Source organism: Artibeus jamaicensis, unplaced genomic scaffold (assembly GCF_021234435.1).
Source record: "Artibeus jamaicensis isolate MK-2021 breed Jamaican fruit bat unplaced genomic scaffold, CSHL_Jam_final contig_685, whole genome shotgun sequence".
NCBI classification, from domain to species: Eukaryota; Metazoa; Chordata; class Mammalia; order Chiroptera; family Phyllostomidae; genus Artibeus; species Artibeus jamaicensis.
In genome coordinates, this window is record NW_026521924.1 from 19,066,502 (window position 1) to 19,085,739 (window position 19,238).

The window sequence follows — 19,238 nt, forward strand, 5'->3', positions numbered from 1 at the left end:
GAAGAAGGTGCCCTCCCGACCCCGCCCCCTCCGGGCGCGGTGGGCGGGGCGAAGCCCATCTCCGCCGCCGGCACGCCCTGCAGTGGGTGGGCGTAGCTCGACGCGCTCCGCACAAAGTTTGTTTTCTCCCTCTGGGTGGGTGGGGGAGGGCGAGGAGCGGACGGGGAGGTGGTGGGGGGAAGGAGAGGGGATCTGACGTCAGGCCGCGAGGTGCTTTCCAGCCGCGAGCTGTCAGGCCGAGTGTCAGGCCCGGCAGGTACGCGGCGCGCTTCCCCAGCACCCCCTGCCCCCTGCCAGGACGCCCCAGACCGAGCTCAAGGCCGCGTGGACGGAAAAGCCTCTCGGGAAAGTCAGTGCGGGGCATAGAAGCTGAACAGATGGGGGTGGGGGGCGCGCGGACAACTTGGAAAGTTTTTTTCTGGGCCGGGCGGGGGAGGGGGCGTCGTCCTGGCGCGTGCGATTGTGGGTGTGTGAACTCTGGTGTTCGTGAGTCCCGACCGCAGTGTGCGGGCTGGGGCCCGGTGGAGGAGGAACCCACCCCCGGGGAAAAGCTCTCTCGAGGATATTTTGGGGGGAACCTAGCTTTTTGGGACCCCACCAAGGCAGACGGGCCGCCCCTGCCCCAGCCGGGGTGAGCGCGCGGGGCTGGTTTGTTTGGTTTCAAAAGTGCACGTTGCTAACCGCCGGCCGCCCCCCCCCCCGCGGCGCTCTGGCGGAGCGGGGGTGGGGGCCACTGAGAGTGACAGCTGCGGGTGGGGGCAACGGGAAGGGCCTGGAGTTGGAAGGGCCCGGGAGTCCGCGCGAGTTCCCCTTTCCTTTGAAACAAAGGAAAGTCTGTCTCTGAGGCATCTGTCACTCCGAGGCGGGCCAAGGAAGTGGGGCTCGGGGGTCCAGCGACCTGAAGAAAGTTTGTGCGCGCGGGGACCCTCGGGCACGCGGAGCGTGAGCCGAGCCTTCTGCGGGGGAAGCTCTCAGCCTCCGGGGCAGGGGGCGGCCAACATGGAGTCTGGGCGCAGGGCTGGGGGGGGCGGTGCGGAGGTGGGAGCCCAGCCCCCTCCTCTCCCCTCCCCCTCCGGGCCGAATTCGGAGCACAAAGCGGAGCGCGCAGGCTCGGCCGGCCTCGAGCCCCGGAGAGTCAGCCTGCGCGAAGCTGCAGGGGAAGGGGGTGGGAACCAAACTTTTTCCTACCCCGGGACGGACACGTGAGTTTTCTTTCTTCCAGAGCCCCCGCCCCACTGGATTGCTGGCCCGCGGGTGAGCTGGAGCGCCGAGTCTGACGCGGGGTTAGGGGGTGAGGGGGTGCAGGCGCCCCAGTGCAGGCTGATTCCCTGCCGCCCCGAGAGCCATGTGCTCTGACTCGATCTGGGCCGCGGGGGAGGCTGCGCGCTTTGTGTGAACTGCTGGGAATGCAGCGCGAGTGTGCGGCGCGGGGGAGTGTCCGGCCAGGCTGGAGAGTTGTCAGAAAGTTCGTGCGGGAGTGGCTGCAGGTCGGCGTCGTGGAGTGTGTAGTTCGGTGCAGCGGGTGTTGTGTCGAGAGTTTGCTGCCTCAGGCCAGTTAGGGTAAGAACTGATGGCTGGTGTGATGACGTCTGGAGTTTTCCTAGTCTGAGAGATCGTGGGTGGGCGGGGCGGGGCGGTTTAGAGTTCGTGGGTGGGCTTATATCCAGGAGTTGGGCTAGTTGTGGGTACCAGTTGACCGTGCAGGAAGTGAGATCTGTTTGTAAACTGCGTGTGTGCTGTATTTGTCGGTGAAATTCATGGGCGTTCCAGGGGCCGAGCTACGAGTTGGTGCCAGTTATGAGTGATGTTAGTTGCCTGGTGTGAGTGTGGGGTGTATTTGTGAGATAGCTCACCGGATTGTAGGCGGGCGGAGGTGCAGGACACTTTGGAATCCTGCAGACTGGAACTTGGCGGACAGCCAGGTTGGAATTTGTACGTACAACCTTTAGTAAACTCACACAGCCTGCCAGGGATGCGTCCCTGAGCCCAGATCCCAACTGCCCTGGCCAGCTAAACTTCAGACACCTGACCTCAGAAAACAGTCAGCCTGTTGGTGCTCTCTGAGTAGTGGCACCTCTAATCAATGCCTGTCTCACCTCCAGGTGGCCTGGCTGGGAGGGTAGACCCTTCCCTCGAAAGCCTGGCCTAGCCAGCCCAGTTATCTGGGCTCTGGCCCAAGTCTAGGAAACAAAACCTGGGAAATGCCAGTCTGTTGGCCCAGCCAGCTGGGGAGCTATTAAAGGCTGCAGAGGGAGGAGTCTTGAGATTCTAGCATCTGCTTGGCCTGGAACTTTTGATTTTAAAATGTAAATCTCTTTTGCGTGTGTAAACAAGAAGTTTGTCAGGGGCTGAGCAACTGAGCTGGGTTGTCTAGGGAAACATTTCATTTGAAGAGGGAGCCCAAGTCTAGAAGAGGCAGGGACATTTGCCCAAAGTCACACAGCCAGGTTGAAGGGACCAGGCTAGGAGCTAGATGACAAAGGAACGTCTGAGAGACAAGTAGTAGGGATGACTCTCCGCACTCTCTGTGCCGAGAGTCTGCACCTACACAGTGGGTGCACAGTAAATGTTACATGGATTGCTGTAAGACCATGGTGATGGATAGTTTCCTGACCCTCAGTGTGTCTTGAGAGACCTGGGAGGCAAGTTGGTATGGAGTAAGGGTGTGGCGCTAACTGCCATGCTCCCAACCCACTGTAGTACATGTGCTGCATCCTGTGTGGGAGGTTTTTTTCCCATAGCAGCTTAAGCGTTGTCCATGGTTTTTAGTACAGTTGAAATTTAAACAACACAAGTTTAGACTTTGCAGGTCCACTTATGCATGGATATTTTTTTCAATAAATACCTGGACTGTCTCCATTTGTACTTTGAAGTTCATGGATGCACTGATTGTTATTTTATGTAGGGGACTTGAGCATTCGCTGGTTTTGGTATCCTTCAGGGGTTCCTGGAACCAATCCCCCATAAATGCAGAGAGACAAATTTTGGGGGGGTGTCAAAAATTATTTGCAGTTTTCAACTGTGTGGGGCTGCCCCACATTGTTCAAGGATGAACTGTACATTCACAACTCTGCAGCTATCACCACAGTCAATGGTCAACATCTTCATCACCTAAAAAACCCCTCCATACCCTCTACTATCACCCTTCTATCCCCTTCTGGCCCATTCTGGGCATTTCATTAAAACGGAACTACATGATGTGTGTTCTGTGTGATGTGTGTCTTTCACTTAGCATAATATTTTCCAGGTTCATCCACACTGTAGCATGGATCAGGACTTCAATCTTTTTAATGGCAAAGTAATATTCCACTGTGTGGATAGGCCACTTTTATTCATCTGTTGATAGACACTTTTTGCTATTATGAATAATGTTATAAATACTCGTGTACAAGCTTTTGTGTGGACGTAGGTTTTCATTTCTCTTGGTTAGATGCCTAGGAGTGAAATTACTGGGTCACATGATAACTTTAATTGCCATAGTATCATGAATGGCCTTCTTAATCTCTTTGGGCCTTGCTTTGCTCATCTATAAAATGGTGACAATAGTAGTGTCTCCCTTACAAGGGCTTTATGAGGATTGAATGAGATAATAAATGGAAAGTGCTCAGTACCAAGCATGGAAAACAGACCTCAGTGGTAACTGGTACTGCTTATTAGTGAGCTGCCATTTCCAGGGAACTCTTTGTGACGTGTATGTTTGTCTCACCACTATGCTGTACACCTGAAACTAATACAAAATAATGTTGCATGTAAACTAATTTTTAAAAAGCTGCCATTTTGTTAAGCAGGCACCTATTGAAGTGGAGGCCTTTCGCACTCATCTCTATAGGCTTGGCCGGGTCTGACACTTTGGACTGCGGTTTCCCCATAGTTCAGGTGTCCCAGGTCCTGGCAGTGCATGGTAATGATGTCCCCATCATCTTTGTCCCTTGTTCAGGCTTTCCTGAGGTCCAGCTTAGCCCCCCGACACCATGTCAGACAGTGACCTGGGTGAGGACGAAGGCCTCCTCTCCCTGGCAGGCAAGAGGAAGCGCAGAGGGAACCTGCCCAAGGAGTCGGTGAAGATCCTCCGGGACTGGCTGTACTTGCACCGGTACAATGCCTACCCCTCCGAGCAGGAGAAGCTGAGCCTGTCTGGACAAACCAACCTATCTGTGTTGCAGGTAAGGAGGGGGCAGTAGGAGACCTGGGTTCTGGTCCTATCTCAGCCCCGTCACTGACTCATTGTGTGGCCTAAGGCTGGTCGCCTCCCTCTCTGGGCCTTGGTTTCTTTTTGGTCAGATAAGAACACCCACTCCCCCTGCCTCAAGGGAGGGCATTGACAAGAGGTCCTTGCAGCTAGATTTCAGATTTCTGAGAGTTTTAAAGAATCAAGGATCAGTGTTAATGCCTAGGTGTGGTCATGAACACTGGAGGCTGTGAGAAGTAAGAATGCATTGAGGTCTGGGATTCAGTCCCCAGCCCCTGGGTGGGGCTTGGACTGCGACTTGGCTGTGGAGAAGCTGATGGTCTGCAGTGTGGTTAAGATTGAGTTGGAATCCTGGTCAAGGGAAGTGCAGAGAGATTCCGAGTCCAAACCCGTTTCCACCACATCAAAGCTGTGGATCACATCTCAATTTCCTCATCTGTAAAGTGGGGGTGACAGTCCTCTTCTGCCTGACTGAGCTGTTCTAAGGGACAGATTCAGAACTGGATGTGAAAGGGCTTTGAGCACGTTCAAAAGACTGTTATCTACTTTTTGTCAAAGTGCAAGATTTTATCTCCTTGGAATTGCCTCAGTTGCCGACATGCTGGCCTTTTCTTCTGCTTTCACAGTGCTGAGGCAGGACTGCCTCAGGTTTGTCTGTCACCTGCTGGGAGACAGCAGGGCCTCAGCCCAGCAAAGGCCCTGCCCCTGCCGCCCTTTGTCCTTCCCCAGCCCATTACTCCAATCTGTGGAATGGGTTCTCCCTCCTTCTCTTACCCCACTCTGAACCCCCTGGTCTTCCCAGCTCCTGTCCCTCCTCTTCTTCCGTGAAGTCTCACGGTGAGTGTCAGTCCTCAGGACTCCTGTCACCTGACTTACACTCTCCAGGCAGTGGCTAACTGGGGTCCGTCTACAAGAAAGGCTCCAGCATTACAGACCCTGACTCGGAGCCCATCTTCTCGGCAAGAGGAAGCCTGGACCTTGGCCATGTCTCTGCCTCACTGGGCCTCGGGTTTCCTCTACTGAAAAAGGGCGGTGGTGCAGCACTCGCGTGGTGCCTCAGGAGGGGGGACCGAGTCCAGGGCTCCCTGTGAGCTGCGTGGCTCAGAGTGGGTGCTTCTGCTCTCCTTTCCATTCTCCTCTGTCCTAGGTCATAGGTCTTGGACTGACCCCAGGAGTTTACCATCTTACAGTGTCCTCCTAAGCATCCCACTCTGCCCAGCTCAATATGCAGTCTGGGATGGGATAGCAAGAGAGGGTTGGCCACTGATGTGCGCCAGGGGTGATCACTGCTCTTTGAAGGCAGCAGGGAGCCACCGTGGAGCCTCAAAAGGCCTCCCAGAAGGGGTAGACTTGAACTCACGGGCCAAAGTCTGGACCCTGAGAGCCAGTATTACCCAGGCAGCCTCTTTGCTGGTCTTCCTGCCTCCAGCTTTGCTCCTTCAGTCCAGTCCCTTGAACACAGAAGTGCAAATCTGGTTGCGGCACACTCCGGAGACCCTGTTGACCGCAGGAGACAGTCTAAACTCCAAGGTGCTTAGCAGCCCCATCTTTCTGTTCTTCTGCCCCTGGGCCCTTGAGCCATCTGGGCCTGCAGGCCATCTCCTTTGAGTTCTTTTCTATCCTTCCTGAATCCCAATCACTCCTTTTGTTAAGCATTTTCCTTAGAAATCCTGGAGGCCACTGCTGTGTATGCCCACTGGTTCTCAAATCACTTGTTACTCTATTGAAATTGATTTTTGTCAGGGACACTGTTTCTCAAATCTGAGCAATGTACCACCTTTTTTTAAAGGAAAACATTTTTATTACCGCAATACTTAAGCATGCACAAACTGAAAACTGCGTAAAAATGTCTTGCTTTTGCTCTTATACACAACTATAAAATAAACAGTTTTCCAAAGTACATTAGTGTCAAACCAACAAGACTCCATCCAGCCGTGTTACTGGCAAGGGGATGGCGTGTGGCTGGCAGGGCCGTGCCATGGGGGGACGGAGGCGCTGGCTGTGGAGCTGAGCCCGTCCGGGCTGCCAGGGGCCATGGTGCACCTGTCAGAATCGGAGAAGAAGTACAAAGCCACTGTGTTTCTCCAAAGTGTTCTTGTGGAGAACTGGTGGCTCCCTAGAACAGCATATCCCTAGGTCCCACTTAGAGGACCGTGTGTCTGGGGTAGGGGTTAGTTAGCTGGAGACTTCAGGCCAGGCCAGAGGGGTTCCGTGGCCACCCTGCCCTAGAGTCATGCTGAGAGTTAAAAAGCCATGGGGACCGCCTGGCAGTCTTGGGTGGAAACTGTTATGAGTCCCCAGCATACAGGTGCCTCTGCTGGGAGGTCTCCCCTCCAAGCACCTCAGGTTTCTTGGTTGGTGACTGATAACATCTCCATGCTGGCTTCTTCCCTTTCTAAGGGTTATCCTGGATGGCTCTTTCTCAGGCTCCTGTGATGTCACCAATTCCTATACATACCCCATAAATATTTTTGGAATATGGACCAGGACATGGTCCAACCCTTCAGTGGTCCTGCCAACTTCATGGCAGTGTCACCTGTCCCCATCTGCACAGCAGGCTTCATCCCTGGCACCTCCCCTCCCCACTCTGGCCCCACTGCTCAGTACCCCAGACCACTTTGCCCCCATCCAACCAGAGACTTCCTACCCTTGAAGGAGCTGTGCCTTCCCACAGCCCTGGGACTGGGTCAGCATTTGGACCCTGAACTGGTCTCATTTATCACTGAGTGTTTAGCTCAGTGCCTTGTATCTGGGAGGTACCCCATAAGTAATGATTGAAGTGACAGAAAGTGAAGTTCAAGTGTTGGAGATGGCAACAGGCAGGACCACGGAGTAAGGAAATATGGCTGATCAGTTGGAAAGGTGGGCGTAAGACCCTGGAGGCATCTCTTTCTCCTGTACTTAACTTTTTGAAACTTCATTGTTTATTAAAAGCATTTGCAGTTCTGGTTGGTGTAGCTCAGTGGACTGAGCACGGACCGGTGCAGCAAAGGGTCGCCAGTTCAATTCCCAGTCAGGGCACATGCCTGGGTTGCAGGCCGGGTCCCCAATAGGGGACACATGAGAGGCAACCACACATTGACGTTTCTCTCCCACTCTTTCTCCTTCCCTTCCCCTCTCTCTAAAAATAAAAACATTTAAGAAAACATTTGCAGATTATTGACAAAAGAGAATATTCTAATCTAACGCACGCCTGGTACCAAACACCTGGTTTAAATGCGCAGCAGTATTTTGCCAGGGCCTGTTCTCCTTTCTCCCTGGGGGCATATCTTTTGATTGTCTTTTAACTGCCCGGGAGCGGTTCATTAGCAAGTCAATGAGTCATTTAACTAACTGGTTTGCTGGTACTTGCCTAGGGCTAGGCAGTTGGGAGGGTGAGACCAACTACAGAAAAAGTCATTTGTGAAGGATTTTCACAGGTCCCTGTGACCCCCCCCCCCGCCGCACCCACTTTATTGCTGTGGTTTCTGTCTGGTCTCGGGGCTGTTTGTTGGGGAGGGAAGCGTGGCAGGGAGGTTTGGGCCCTATTTCAACACTAATACTGACTAGGGCTGTGCTCTGTGCCGGCCCAGTGCCGTGTGCTGGAAACAGCAGTAGAACAGGAACTCTCCCTGCCCTCTGGCCAGCACGGAGAGGAGGGGAGATGTCATTTAAAAGACCAGTTCGGTGTCTGTAGGAAAGGTGTCTCTCAGGGGAGCAGCATTTGAGTAGAGACTTAAAGGAATTGGGAGGTAGGGGCTGCGGTCCCTCCAGTTTGGGGGACTGGGCAAGAAAGGAGCCTGCTGTAGAGGCTCCGGTGGCCTGCTCAGTGGCACCCCTCACCGGTCCGTCAGCCTGATCTTCCTCTGGCACCAAAGCTGGCTGCCTCCCTATTCTTCCTGCTGGCGATCTCTGTCTCTCCACGTTTTCTTTTCTTTCTTTTTAAAAAACTATTTATTTTCAGAGGGAGGGAGAAAGGGAGGGAGGGAGAACAGGAGGGAGAGAGAAACATCAATTGGTTGCCTCTCACATCCCCAACTGCGGCCCTGGCCTGCAACCTAGGCATGTGGTGTGGCTGGAATCCAACCAGTAACCTTGGGGTTCACAGGCCAACACTTGGTCCACTGAGTGACACCAATCAGGTCTGTGTCCCCACATTTTCATCTGTATGTATATTTTTTAGCCTCTTTGTGAATAAAGGGGTTTGCCCACAAGGACAAGTTAAACTGGTGGGTTAAACCATGCTAACCTCAGCCTGGGTGGCAGAACCCTGGGGAACTTAAAAAGACACATTCCTGACTCACTCCCACTAGATACATTAAACAAAGGAAAAATAACCATTTCTTAAAGTCTCCCTCCAGGTGACTGTAATACCACAAGCCTGCTCGGATGCAGGTGGTTGCAATACATGGAAGTATGTGAAGTTTGGGAGGGGTCTCCATGCCTTCAATCCCATCTGCTCTTTGGGGCCTGCCTTTCACAGCTGAAAAGATGTTGAACTGAAAGCACTTGTGTCAGGTGCTCTGCTCTGATCCTTGTGGCCTTCACAGCTTCCTGGCGTCCCTCCCACTCCCATTTGCCACAGCGGTTCCTCCCGTGGCCTTCATCTCAGCCTCTGATAAAAAGGAGTAAAACACTGTCCGGGCACAGCCTCTCAGACAGAGCCTTCCTTTATGCCAGAGACAGGCTTTTGGGCAGGCTCCCAGTCTGTTTGGCCGTATTAATCACAGTTCACCTTGGCATTCTCCCACCACCTGCCCCAGGACCTGGAGTGGGGGCGAGCCACACGCCCTCTTCCTGACTCAGGCGTAGGTCGGGCTGCTGGAAGGGGCTACAGAAAATCCCGGTAGCCTGTTATCACAGCTGGCCCAGGGGGCGTGCTCAGGCCTCCTGGCCTTTCCCAGCCCCCCTCAGCTGTGCATTTCTGTCGGATGAGAAGACAAAACAGACCGTAGTCTGCCAAATTTTCTGCAGACCAGGGTGAGTGTGTGGGAGAAAATGTAAGGGGGGGGGGTTCTGTTCTCAGGAATATAAGCCAAAATGGGAGGTGTAGTTAGGGGGCTAGATGGGCCCGCACAGCTGCTGGAACACGCCTGGGCTCCCCTCCCCAGCACTGCCTTCTCAGCGGAAACACCCAACCCTACTTTGCTTGACCCAGGTCACGGTGCCCTGTTTCCCCTGCATCCAGGGGTGAGGTGGCAGAGGGGCAGTGCTCTCCTGTGGCACCGGTAACTGAGCAGGCAGCTGAGGGCTGGAAGCAACTGAACAAGGAGAAAGGGCTTTAGGCTGACTCTTCAGTCCTTTACACCTGCCTGGAAGCAGGCTGTTTGGACCAGATCCATTTGCACTTGTGACCTTGAGCAAGTTACTGAACCTCTTTGATCTGGGCCTCTGTTTTTCCAACAGTCCAAATAAAATGGAGATCATCACAGAACCGGTCTCATTAGCTGTTGAAGATTAAATGAGTAATTAAATGGGAAGTGTTCAGAACAGCACCTGATATGTTTTGTTTCAACAAGTGTTTACTTTTAGGATTATGATAATGATTATTTCTCTGCCTGGTAAGACAGCAAAGCAGAGTAAGAATAGCCTCGGGGGCCCTGACCAGGGTGGCCCCGTTGGTTGGGTGTCATCCCACAATCGAAAGGTCCTGGGTGGTTCCTGGTCTGGGCATGCTTGGGTTGCGAGTTCAGTCCTGGGGCAGGGTGTGTACAAGAGGCAGGCAGTCCATGGTTCTCTTTTATATTCCTGTTTCTTTCCCTTTCCTTCCCTCCCCACCTCCATCCTGTCTACAGAAATAAATAAAACCTTAAAAAAAGAAAAAGAATACCAGGGGCCCCTGGGTTTGCATCCCAGGTTCGTGCTCAGGCTGTGTGACTTTGGCAAGTTCTTTCATCTGAGTTCTGGTCCCCCTTTTGGTACTTTGGGGACACTGCTCACCGGCCTTCCAGACTTGTGTGCGGATTAAACATAGTGCAGGAGAGACAGCTTGATGTGCTAACCGAGTATCCAGACTGCTAGTTCCCTTCCTTCATGGAGCCCAGCTGCTCAGCCTTGTCCTTGGAGAGCCCTTGCAGCCCTCGCCAGGATTCAGCTCCCCCAGTGTCTGCTGATGCCTGCGGTTGTGTGTGCTCGGAAGTACTTGGACCATAGAGGTGAAAAGCCATAAGGGAGAACCCCAGGGGCAGGACCTTTCCAGGCAGACCAGAGAAGGAAGAGAAAGGCCACAAGAAGGCTCTGCCTGCCCAGGAGCTTTCCCGTCCTGGCAGGGCCAGGGGCCTAGTGCTATCCTTGGCTCACCTGTGGAATGGACGCAGCTGTAGCCTGCTGGGCAAGGACCCATGCCAACTCTGGGTACCAGTGCCTTTCATAGGTGGCCAGCCATTCAGCTGGGTATAGAGGCAGACATAGGAAGATGGTACCCAAGGGCTTGCCTGGGTATGAGCTAAGAAAGGTGACAGGCAGGTGCAGAATTGATGCAGGAGCCCTGAGGAGTGATGGGGTTTTGATCATTGAGCAAATATTAGAGGAATGTTTTAAGAAACATGGTGTGTTGCTGCAGCCCACAGTTCCCAGCATCCTAGCACACAGGAAGTGAGGGGCAGGGGGCTCCTGTCTTTTCTTCCTCCTGTAGTGGTTGCTGCATGCTCTGCAAGTATCTATTGAGAGAACAGCTGTCTGTTGAGAGGGAAGGAGAGATGGGACCAGGAGCAGGACCTGGAGTGGAATTCAGGTCAGGACCCTGTTTCCAGTGGTGTCCCACCTTTTGAAAGAAAAATAATAGTTGTCTTAGGCCACACGTTAAATACATTGTGATATGTAATCACAAAAAAGAACGCTCAGCACATTGTAAGTAAATTTACAGTTTTGTGTTGGACCACATTCATAGCCACCCCTGGGCTGCGTGCGGTATGCGGGCTGCCGGTTGGATGCCCCTGGTCAGGCAGGCCCTTTGGACTTAGACGGCAGTGTTGCAGCCCAGTGGGCACAGCCCTGTCTGCTTCCATCGGTTCCTTAAACCAGACCCTTTCCTGCCTCAGGACAGGACCTTGGCATTTGCTTTTCCCTCTAAAATGTTCTTCCTTCAGCTTTCTATATGGCTGGTTTTATTTTTTAGGATCTAAAGAATAGGGGGTATCAAACTCATTTTCACTGGGGGCCACGTCAACCTTGCAGTTGCCTTCAAAGGGCCAAATAATTTTAGGACTGTGTAACTGCAACTACCTCTTCACAGTTAAGGAGTTCAAATTTCATTCAGCCCTCTGAAGGCAACTGCGAGGCTGATGTGGTCCCTGGTGAAAATGAGTGCGACACCAGACACCCCTGCTTTAGGTCTTAGCCTTCCCAGACCCTTGTCTGGAGAAGTCGCTCTTATCTTTCTATGCTACCCTTCTATTCCTGTCTGTTTCCTTCCTGGCACTTACTGGTGGCTGTTCACCATGTTTGTTCATTGTCAGTCTCCACAGCTAGGTGGACTGTAAGCACCACAGGGTATAGAGTGCACGTCTGTTTAATTCACAAAGGGCTCGCCAGCACCAAGAACGGAGCCTGGCACATAGTAAGCGCTCAGTAAGTATTTGAGTGAGCACACAGCCCTGAGAGGGAGAGCAGTTGGAAAGCGAGGAGTCCTAACCTGTTTTGAAGAACAGAGTAAGCTGGGCTGTGAGGCCCCATGACAGCCTGAGGGAGATCCAGGGAGGAGGGGCTCCCGCTCCCCCAGACCCAAAAGCCCAGGCTCGGGGATCCCTGACTGGAGGTCAAGTCCTGGCTGACTTCTCCAGGCTGAGCTGGACGTGTGTTCTTCGGTAAACTGGGAATTGACCCAACTCAGAGCCGATGTAACTGTGAGAAGATTGTGTAGCTAGCTGTGCAGGGCTCGATAAATGGCAGTTTGGTAACCTCAGCAAAAGCTCCCAGAAAGATAAGATGCTCAGGTGGGTGGACACACCTACCAGGCCACACCCATCGTGCCCCACCTCCAATACCCACAGTGTCTAACCAATGTTTCTTCCCTCCTGCTACTTCTGAGATGGCAAGAAAATTATTAAGCAGGTTTTTCCCTTCGATGGCCCCTCCAGTGGTGGGCAAGAGGGAGAAGAACTTGTAGAAAATGGTGGTGGTGGGGGTTGTATTTGCCTATTTATGGAAAGGGTTAATGTTTTCTAACAGGTTTGTGTTTATGACCTTATACCAGCTGTGCGGCTAAGAAAGTTTCCAGGTCTGATACATAACTTTTAATACGATGCTCAGGTGAGCTATTGCAGGATCGGTCTTGCCACACCTCCAGGCCTTTAGGAGTAAATGAGAAAAGAGGGTTTGAGTGGTTGGTTTTATAGGAGGTAGAGAAGGATGCAGGATGAGGGCCTGCTGCAGAAACTAGTCACACTCTGCCCTCAGGGTGTCATTCTTTCGTGTATGAAAAGAAACTGCCAGGTCCTGCACCAGCCCTGGGTGAAGAGAGAGGAGTTTTGAATCTGTTTCCTCTGCTCAGGCCTTAGGGCCAATACCTTAGATCAACCCAGACTTAGAGGAGTAGCCATTCTGAGGGGGAGAAGGGCATTTGAGAAAGAACAACTGTGATGTGCAAAAGGCCAGGAGCTACTAGAAAGAAGAAAAGCACAGGGCCTGATGAAGGGCTGGTGAGCAGTTTCACATGCCGAAGAATGGAAGGGCTGGAAATACTGACGGGGGAGGGGTTAACACCCAGGCTCGGGCATCTTAGATTTGATTTCGTAGGCAGCAGGAGGCAGGGCAGTTTTTTAGAACAGGAATAACAGGCTTTGCATTTTAGAAGAAGTGACAACCAGTGAAGGGGCTGGGTTGGAGAGCCATAAAGCTGTTAAAAAGAATCCAGACAGCCCTGGTTGGTGTGGCTCAGTGAACTGAGTGCCAGCCTGCAAAGGGTGGCTGGTTCGATTCCCAGTCAGGGCACATGCCTGGGTTGTGGGCCAGGTCCCCAGTTGAGGGCATGTGAGAGGCCACCAATGTATCTCTCGCACACTGATGTTTCTCTTCCCCTCTTTCTCCCTTCCCCTCTCTCTAAAAATCCAGACAGATGTGAGTCAGGGTGCTAGGTGTTTGGGTTTTGCGGAATAACAAACACTTAACCGTGAGGAATTTCGTGCCCCATGCAGAGTTCAAAAAGGTTGATCTAAACAGTGAATTAAATGGGAATGGGGTCAAGGTTAAATGGTAGCTTTCTGAGCAGCATGTAGGAAAATAAACTTAGGATGCTACTTGAATGCACATTCCGCTGGAGCCAGTGATCCTGGTTTTGCTTGGAAACAGTAATTTTCTTCTACCCAACAGTCCTGTGGTGATTTTGTGGCCTGTATCAGGACTCTGCTCCAGAAATTTAGGAGTGAATCGCCCTCGGCACTGCCCCCTCTCTTCCCTTTCATGCCCCATATCCACCGGGCACCAGATCCTCTCCTTTCCAGTTTCCCAAGTAGATGAAACATTCGTCATTTTGGCCTCTTCCTTAATACAACTTGAACTGCTTTTTCTCTGCCTCCACTCTGTTCTCCACACAGGAGGTTGCTCCTTGGTTTAACGCCCTCCTGCCCTCCCCATTGCCCTTAGAATAAACAACCAAATCCCCACCACAGAGGTGACCTCTAGTTACCACTCTTGAGCTCCAGCCATACAGGCCTGCCTTCTCTGAGTTCCTCATACACACTCTGCTTCCACCTACTACAGAGTCTTTTTAGAAGTTCATTTTCCCTACTTGAATGTCCTGTATTTGTACGATTTCTTCCTTAACTCTCTCTTCCCAACATCAACCCTTCTGAGGACTGAGGTTGTGTGTGTGTGTGTCTGTGTGTGTTTGCTACTGCATTCTGGGGCTTGACGTAGGTGCTTCAGAGCTGGTTTTGATCAAGTGAACTGATCACAGATTCTTACCACTCATTCCAGATCTGTAACTGGTTCATCAACGCTCGGCGGCGGCTTCTCCCAGACATGCTTCGGAAGGACGGCCAAGACCCCAACCAGTACACCATTTCCCGCCGCGGGGGCAAGGCCTCAGATGTGGCCCTCCCCCGCGGTGGCAGCCCCTCGGTGCTGGCTGTGTCTGTACCGGCCCCCACCAATGTGCTCTCCTTGTCTGTGTGCTCCGTGCCACTCCACTCGGGCCAGGGGGAAAAGCCAGCAGCCCCCTTCCCACAAGGGGAGCTGGAGCCCACCACCACCAAATCCCTGGTGACCCCTGGTAACACCCTCACCCTGCTGACCAGGGCCGAAGCTGGAAGCCCCACAGGTGGACTCTTCAATACACCACCGCCCACACCCCCAGAGCAGGACAAGGAGGACTTCAGCAGCTTCCAGCTGCTCGTGGAGGTGGCGCTACAGCGGGCTGCTGAGATGGAGCTTCAGAAGCAGCAGGACTCGTCGCCCTCATTACTGCACACTCCCATCCCCTTAGTCTCTGAAAACCCCAAGTAGGCGTCTGCCAACAGGGGTGTGCAAGGCTCAAGCCAGCTGTTCTGGGTTTATGTTTTGGTTCCCTTTCATACAGAGGGTTTTCTTTGGATCACTGCCAAACATCAGGATCATCTCCTCTGTCCCGAGGTCTTCAGCAGGAAGACACCAGGCGGTGTTGCTGCTCTGTGATGGGGACCTCTCCTCTTCCGACTCTGCCGTTTCTGCAGGCCTCCCCCAGTGAGGAGACTAAGAGAGTGGAGACAGGCATGGTGCTGCTGCTACTTCTCCAGAGAATCCGCAGGACACCTTTGTCCCAGCCTGCTTTCCTGGGCTGGGCATGGAAAACCTGCCACGTTCAGACCTGTGCTGGGTCCAAGTTGCTCCTGAGCCGGCCTCTCTGTTAAGGCAAGTGTGGACATTCCAAGTTCATAAGTGTGAACAAAAGGAAAGAGCAACCCAGTAGATGGCACAGAACCGACTCCAGTTGAATGTTTAGGTTTTTGCTCAACTTTGTGTTCATTTTCCCCTTTTTGCCGTGGTTTGCATTCATGGGGAAGTTTGCGTTGTGTGATGGAGTCTGATGAACTGGGAGTGGTCCACCGTTGCAACAGGTGATTGTTTTACAAGGAAGGAGTATTTTTATTTTGGGGACCAGCTACATCTCTGCAAAATTCCAAATGGTTGTTTTATTGTTGGTTTGGTTTACCAGGAAAGGAGAGGAAAATGTATATAGGCTTTGGCTTTTCTGCATCAGGCAGAAAGGGGAATAAACCCAAAGCCAGAGAAAGTGGCCAACAGAGAATCCGACCAAACCTTCTAGGCATAGAGCAGAGAATGATGATAAAAACCGGAGAGGTGTTTTTTTCTATTTTTGTTTTTACTGTACTTTTGGGGGGTGGGAGAAGCTAGACTGAGGCAGTAGGGTTTGTTTTCTTGTGGGTTTTTTTTTTCCTCTTTAATGTTTTCCCCTTTATTCTTGAAAGCTTTGCCCTACAGCCCCGAGTTTTTGGATTCCTTTAGGAACTTGGATTAGTGAGGCCGGAATGTCAAAAGCTCCATCTACTGGCAGGTTTTCTCACAATGGTGGCAGGAAAGCATTCCTGGAGGAAGCAGGAAGAGCGGCCCCAGCTGCCAGCGGAACAGAACTGCCTTCAGAGGCAGCTGGGGCTGGAGAGCGGGAGGCCTGCCCCCAAGAGTGTCTCTGTGTTGCACCTTTCTTCACACTGAAGTTGCAGAGGCCCCGGCCCTGAACTTCACAGTGGAACAGATCACAGTTGGTCTTATCTCCTCCCTCCCACTTTTTTGTTTCATTGCCAGCTGCGTTCAACAGCAATATACCCCATCTTTATATATCCTAAGAAACACTAATCCTAGGTTATTATTAGCCAAAATATTTTTGTTCTGATTGACATTGTTTCTGGGCCAAAAGACAGGTCAGAAGCCCCAGCCTGTGGTTTCCTTACGTTGCCAAGTCCAGGCACAAGGGGGAAGAGTGGCTGGATTGTTGGCTGCCTTGGGAAGGCCTGGCCAGGAGAAAAGGCAGAAGCAGGTGTTCAATCGCCAGGGAAGCACCCTCACTTCTGAGTGGGCAAGTTTCCTAGGCTCCTTTTTGCTGCCTTCCTCCTCCTGTGCCCTCTCCTTGCATGCCCTGGGTGGGTGGGAAGGGGATCAGGGATCTTCACCCTCCTGGGGCCCAGCTGGGGAAGGATGAACACGGCAGCTTCGAGATTAGTCAGTGCTGCTGTTTGCCCAGCCTTTCCACCTTACCAATGTCTGTGAGCCCAGGGCCGGTGTGACTGTTGCAAGATGCTTGTAGCAGGAAACTCTGGAAGTGTGTCGGGCTGGGATGGGACTCTTCCCACAGTGCACTGAGTAGTGGAGGTGCTGGGGGTGTGGGAGCCATGCTGCTGGATTCTGGTTGGGTCCCTCCCCCCCCCCCCCCCCATGTGCAAGATAGGGAGGCTGGGGCTGGTCAGCCTCTGCCTGGTTTGGTTGTGAGGTAAACTGGGGGGAGATTTAGCACAGTTATCCCATTGAGTAATTTGAGCAGAAAACTACTGTAAATAAGTTTTGTTTGTGTCTTTTGTCAAATAAAGTTGTTTTGGGTTTTGTTTTATTTTTTGTTTTCCAATCAAACATCAATCCACTGTGACCCTGGGCCCAGCCTGGAGATGGGGCACTTGCTGCATTCTTACCCGTGTTACCTCTTCCACCGTCCCTCCAGTAGCCACCCGTGGGAGTCCGTGCTGCACCCTTGTTTCCTGGTCCTCAGCCCTGTTACATGTCCTGTTCATCAGTGTGCAGGGGGGCATAAGCCCTGGGGTTGCTGAGTGGTATGGGGACTCTGGGAGCTAGCAACGCCCCCCCCCCCCCAGGTGAGGAAAGAACATGGCTGCAAGTCTGAAGCCAGCGCAAAGGCAGAGATGAGTGCTCTAGTCATATCTGAAATCAGTGCCACTTCTGGACTTCCCAATTACGTAAGCTAGTAAATTCCCCTTTTTAAGTTAGCTGTGGGTTGCATTTGTCATAACAATAGCTATACATTGTAATTGCGGCCCAAACAGTCTTGCTGTGTGCCTGGGTCTGCTGTATTCATTCTCTCTCTGTACACACAAGAGTGAGATTCCCTCGTAGGTAAACTGAGGGTTATTTGCCTGATTCTAAGTGGAGTTAGGATACGAATTCAGGCCTGTCTTGTTTGGAGGTTACCCTGAGGTCTACCCAGACCTTAACTTGAACTAGTGGTAGGCAGTTCCCAACCTGCTGGCATCTGGCTATCTAACATGGTTTGGGCTAAGCACTAGAACCTTGTTCCACAGAACCAAATAAGGCTGCCAGGTCTCCCACAGGTCATGCTCCTTTAGGGATTTGAAGACAGTTTCCCTGCCCACTTTCTCCAGCCTAACGAGCCCCAACTCAGCCTTTCATTTATCCAGCGTCCTGGTCTTCCCCCTTCCCTGTCAGAACTGGACACTTGGCCTTGGGGCTTGGCACAATAGGAAGGGCTCTTCAAAGTAAGTTTAATACTCTTTACATCTAGGAAACTATTCCCATAAAAGGGGAAGTGAATTGACTGGTTTGACTGCCTCAGGAGGGATGGCTTCTTACAAGTTCATTTCAGAGAACTGAAACCAAGAGAGTCTTCTGTGGGGCTTCAAACTGATGAGCTCTGGGCAGGCAAGCACTTGGATCACGCAAGCTGGCAGGGAGCATGTGGCTAAGGTCCCTCCAATGAAGGTAGGGGCGTTACCTAAGAACACCTACCTTTCCTGTTAACAGTCTCATGAAGAGACAGCTTTTAAATGCCTTTCTGCTCCCTGGTCTTGAGTGCCTGCGGCTGGGTTGGCTCTGTTACCAGACCTCCTCTTTATGCCCTAAAGAAGCTGGAATGATGCTTCCAGCCCTTGAGCATCAGTGTAAACACACACCCTGTGTTCGATAGTGGGGAAAAAAGGGGGCGAGGTAGTTATGGAGGATGTGGGGTGGGGGGTTCCTTTAGATTGATGGTCAAGAAAGTCCTCTTCCTTTTACTGTTTTTGAAAGAGGTAATTTCTCCACGGACTTCACTGGTAAACTATTCCCCATCTCAGCCCCATGAATAGGAATCTCTAGGGTGGGAACCAGGAATCTGGGTTTAAAAAGTGCACTCCAGTTTGGAAGCTGATCATGTGAAAGCTGCCAGGAGACAGGGCCCAGGTCTACTGGTGTGGCTGTAACCTCACCACGTTAGCCACCACGGGAGCTACAGAGAAGAAGATCAGGACCTGTGTGTGTGTGTGTGTGTGTGTGTGTAAATCGTCATCACTGTGCAGTGTGTCTGGGTTCTAAGCACTTCCCTATGACTTAAGCCTGGATTCAAATTACGGCTCTGTCACTTCATTAGTTGTGACCACAGGCAAGTGAGTTTACCACCCCAAACTTCAGTGTCTTCTTTGACAAAATGGGAATATTCAGGTCCTAAGAGGATGAAATAGGGCAATCCATTTCACTGTTCTGTATTATCATCTGGCCTCTCAGCACAGGGCCGACAGAAAACACGAGCTAAAAATAACTTGCTGTGTAGCACACAGGTTTTAAGCGGCAGAACTGGCACTCGTTACCCCAAAGGACTTCTGCCTTGATATGCATCAATATCATCAGGAGAGACACAGATGCAAATCCCCAGACCTCCCCTGCAGAGTGTCCAGGCAGTCGCACTGTTCACTGATGCCACAGGAGACCCAGTCACTTAGAACCAGGGCACTGATTGATCCCCAGAAAACTGCTGGGTTGGGAAGACAGCACCTCATCTTTCAAAGGGAGTGAGAAGAAGAGGGTACCACGAAGTAGTCTGCCCAAACCATCTGACTTCCCCGTGGCCCCCCGGGGGTCTGTGGTGGCCTTAAGGTCAAGCATAGCCTTCTTGAGGTCATCATTTTATTTTTTTTACTTATTTTAGAGAGAGGAGAAGGAGAGAAACATCGATGTGAGAGAGAAACACTGATTAGTTGCCTCTCATATGCACCTGGACCAGGGACTGAACCCGCAACCCAGGCATATGCCCTGACCAGGAATCGAACAGGGTTTCGTCGCTCTGTAGTAGGACGCCCAACCAACTGAGCCACATGGGGCAGGGCCCAGACTCACTTTCATTACATAAACAACCTAC

General features: G+C 52.1%; 1 protein-coding gene across 5 annotated transcripts; it reads left to right on the forward strand.

Moving 5' to 3' along the window:
• The first annotated feature begins 54 nt into the window (after positions 1–54).
• On the forward strand, positions 55–16,706 carry TGIF2 (TGFB induced factor homeobox 2). Of its 5 annotated transcripts, none has more exons than XM_037164354.2 (3): positions 55–116; positions 3,938–4,163; positions 14,084–16,706. In XM_037164354.2, the coding sequence occupies exons 2-3, from the start codon at positions 3,972–3,974 to the stop codon at positions 14,609–14,611; spliced, it is 720 nt and encodes a 239-aa protein (XP_037020249.1). In that variant the 5' UTR covers positions 55–116; positions 3,938–3,971; the 3' UTR covers positions 14,612–16,706. The 5 variants fall into 5 exon arrangements, with proteins under 5 accessions (XP_037020249.1, XP_037020247.1, XP_037020246.1 ...); XM_037164352.2 differs by lacking the exon at positions 55–116 and adding an exon at positions 178–256; XM_037164351.2 differs by lacking the exon at positions 55–116 and adding an exon at positions 195–349.
• The last annotated feature ends 2,532 nt before the right edge of the window (positions 16,707–19,238 follow it).

Bases quoted from the DNA above. Each gene is read 5' to 3' on its own strand.
- TGIF2 (XM_037164354.2), top strand. From the start codon at position 3,972: ATGTCAGACAGTGACCTGGGTGAGGACGAAGGCCTCCTCTCCCTGGCA. The intron at 4,164-14,083 runs GTAAGGAGGGGG...CACTCATTCCAG, and splicing joins CCAACCTATCTGTGTTGCAG to ATCTGTAACTGGTTCATCAA.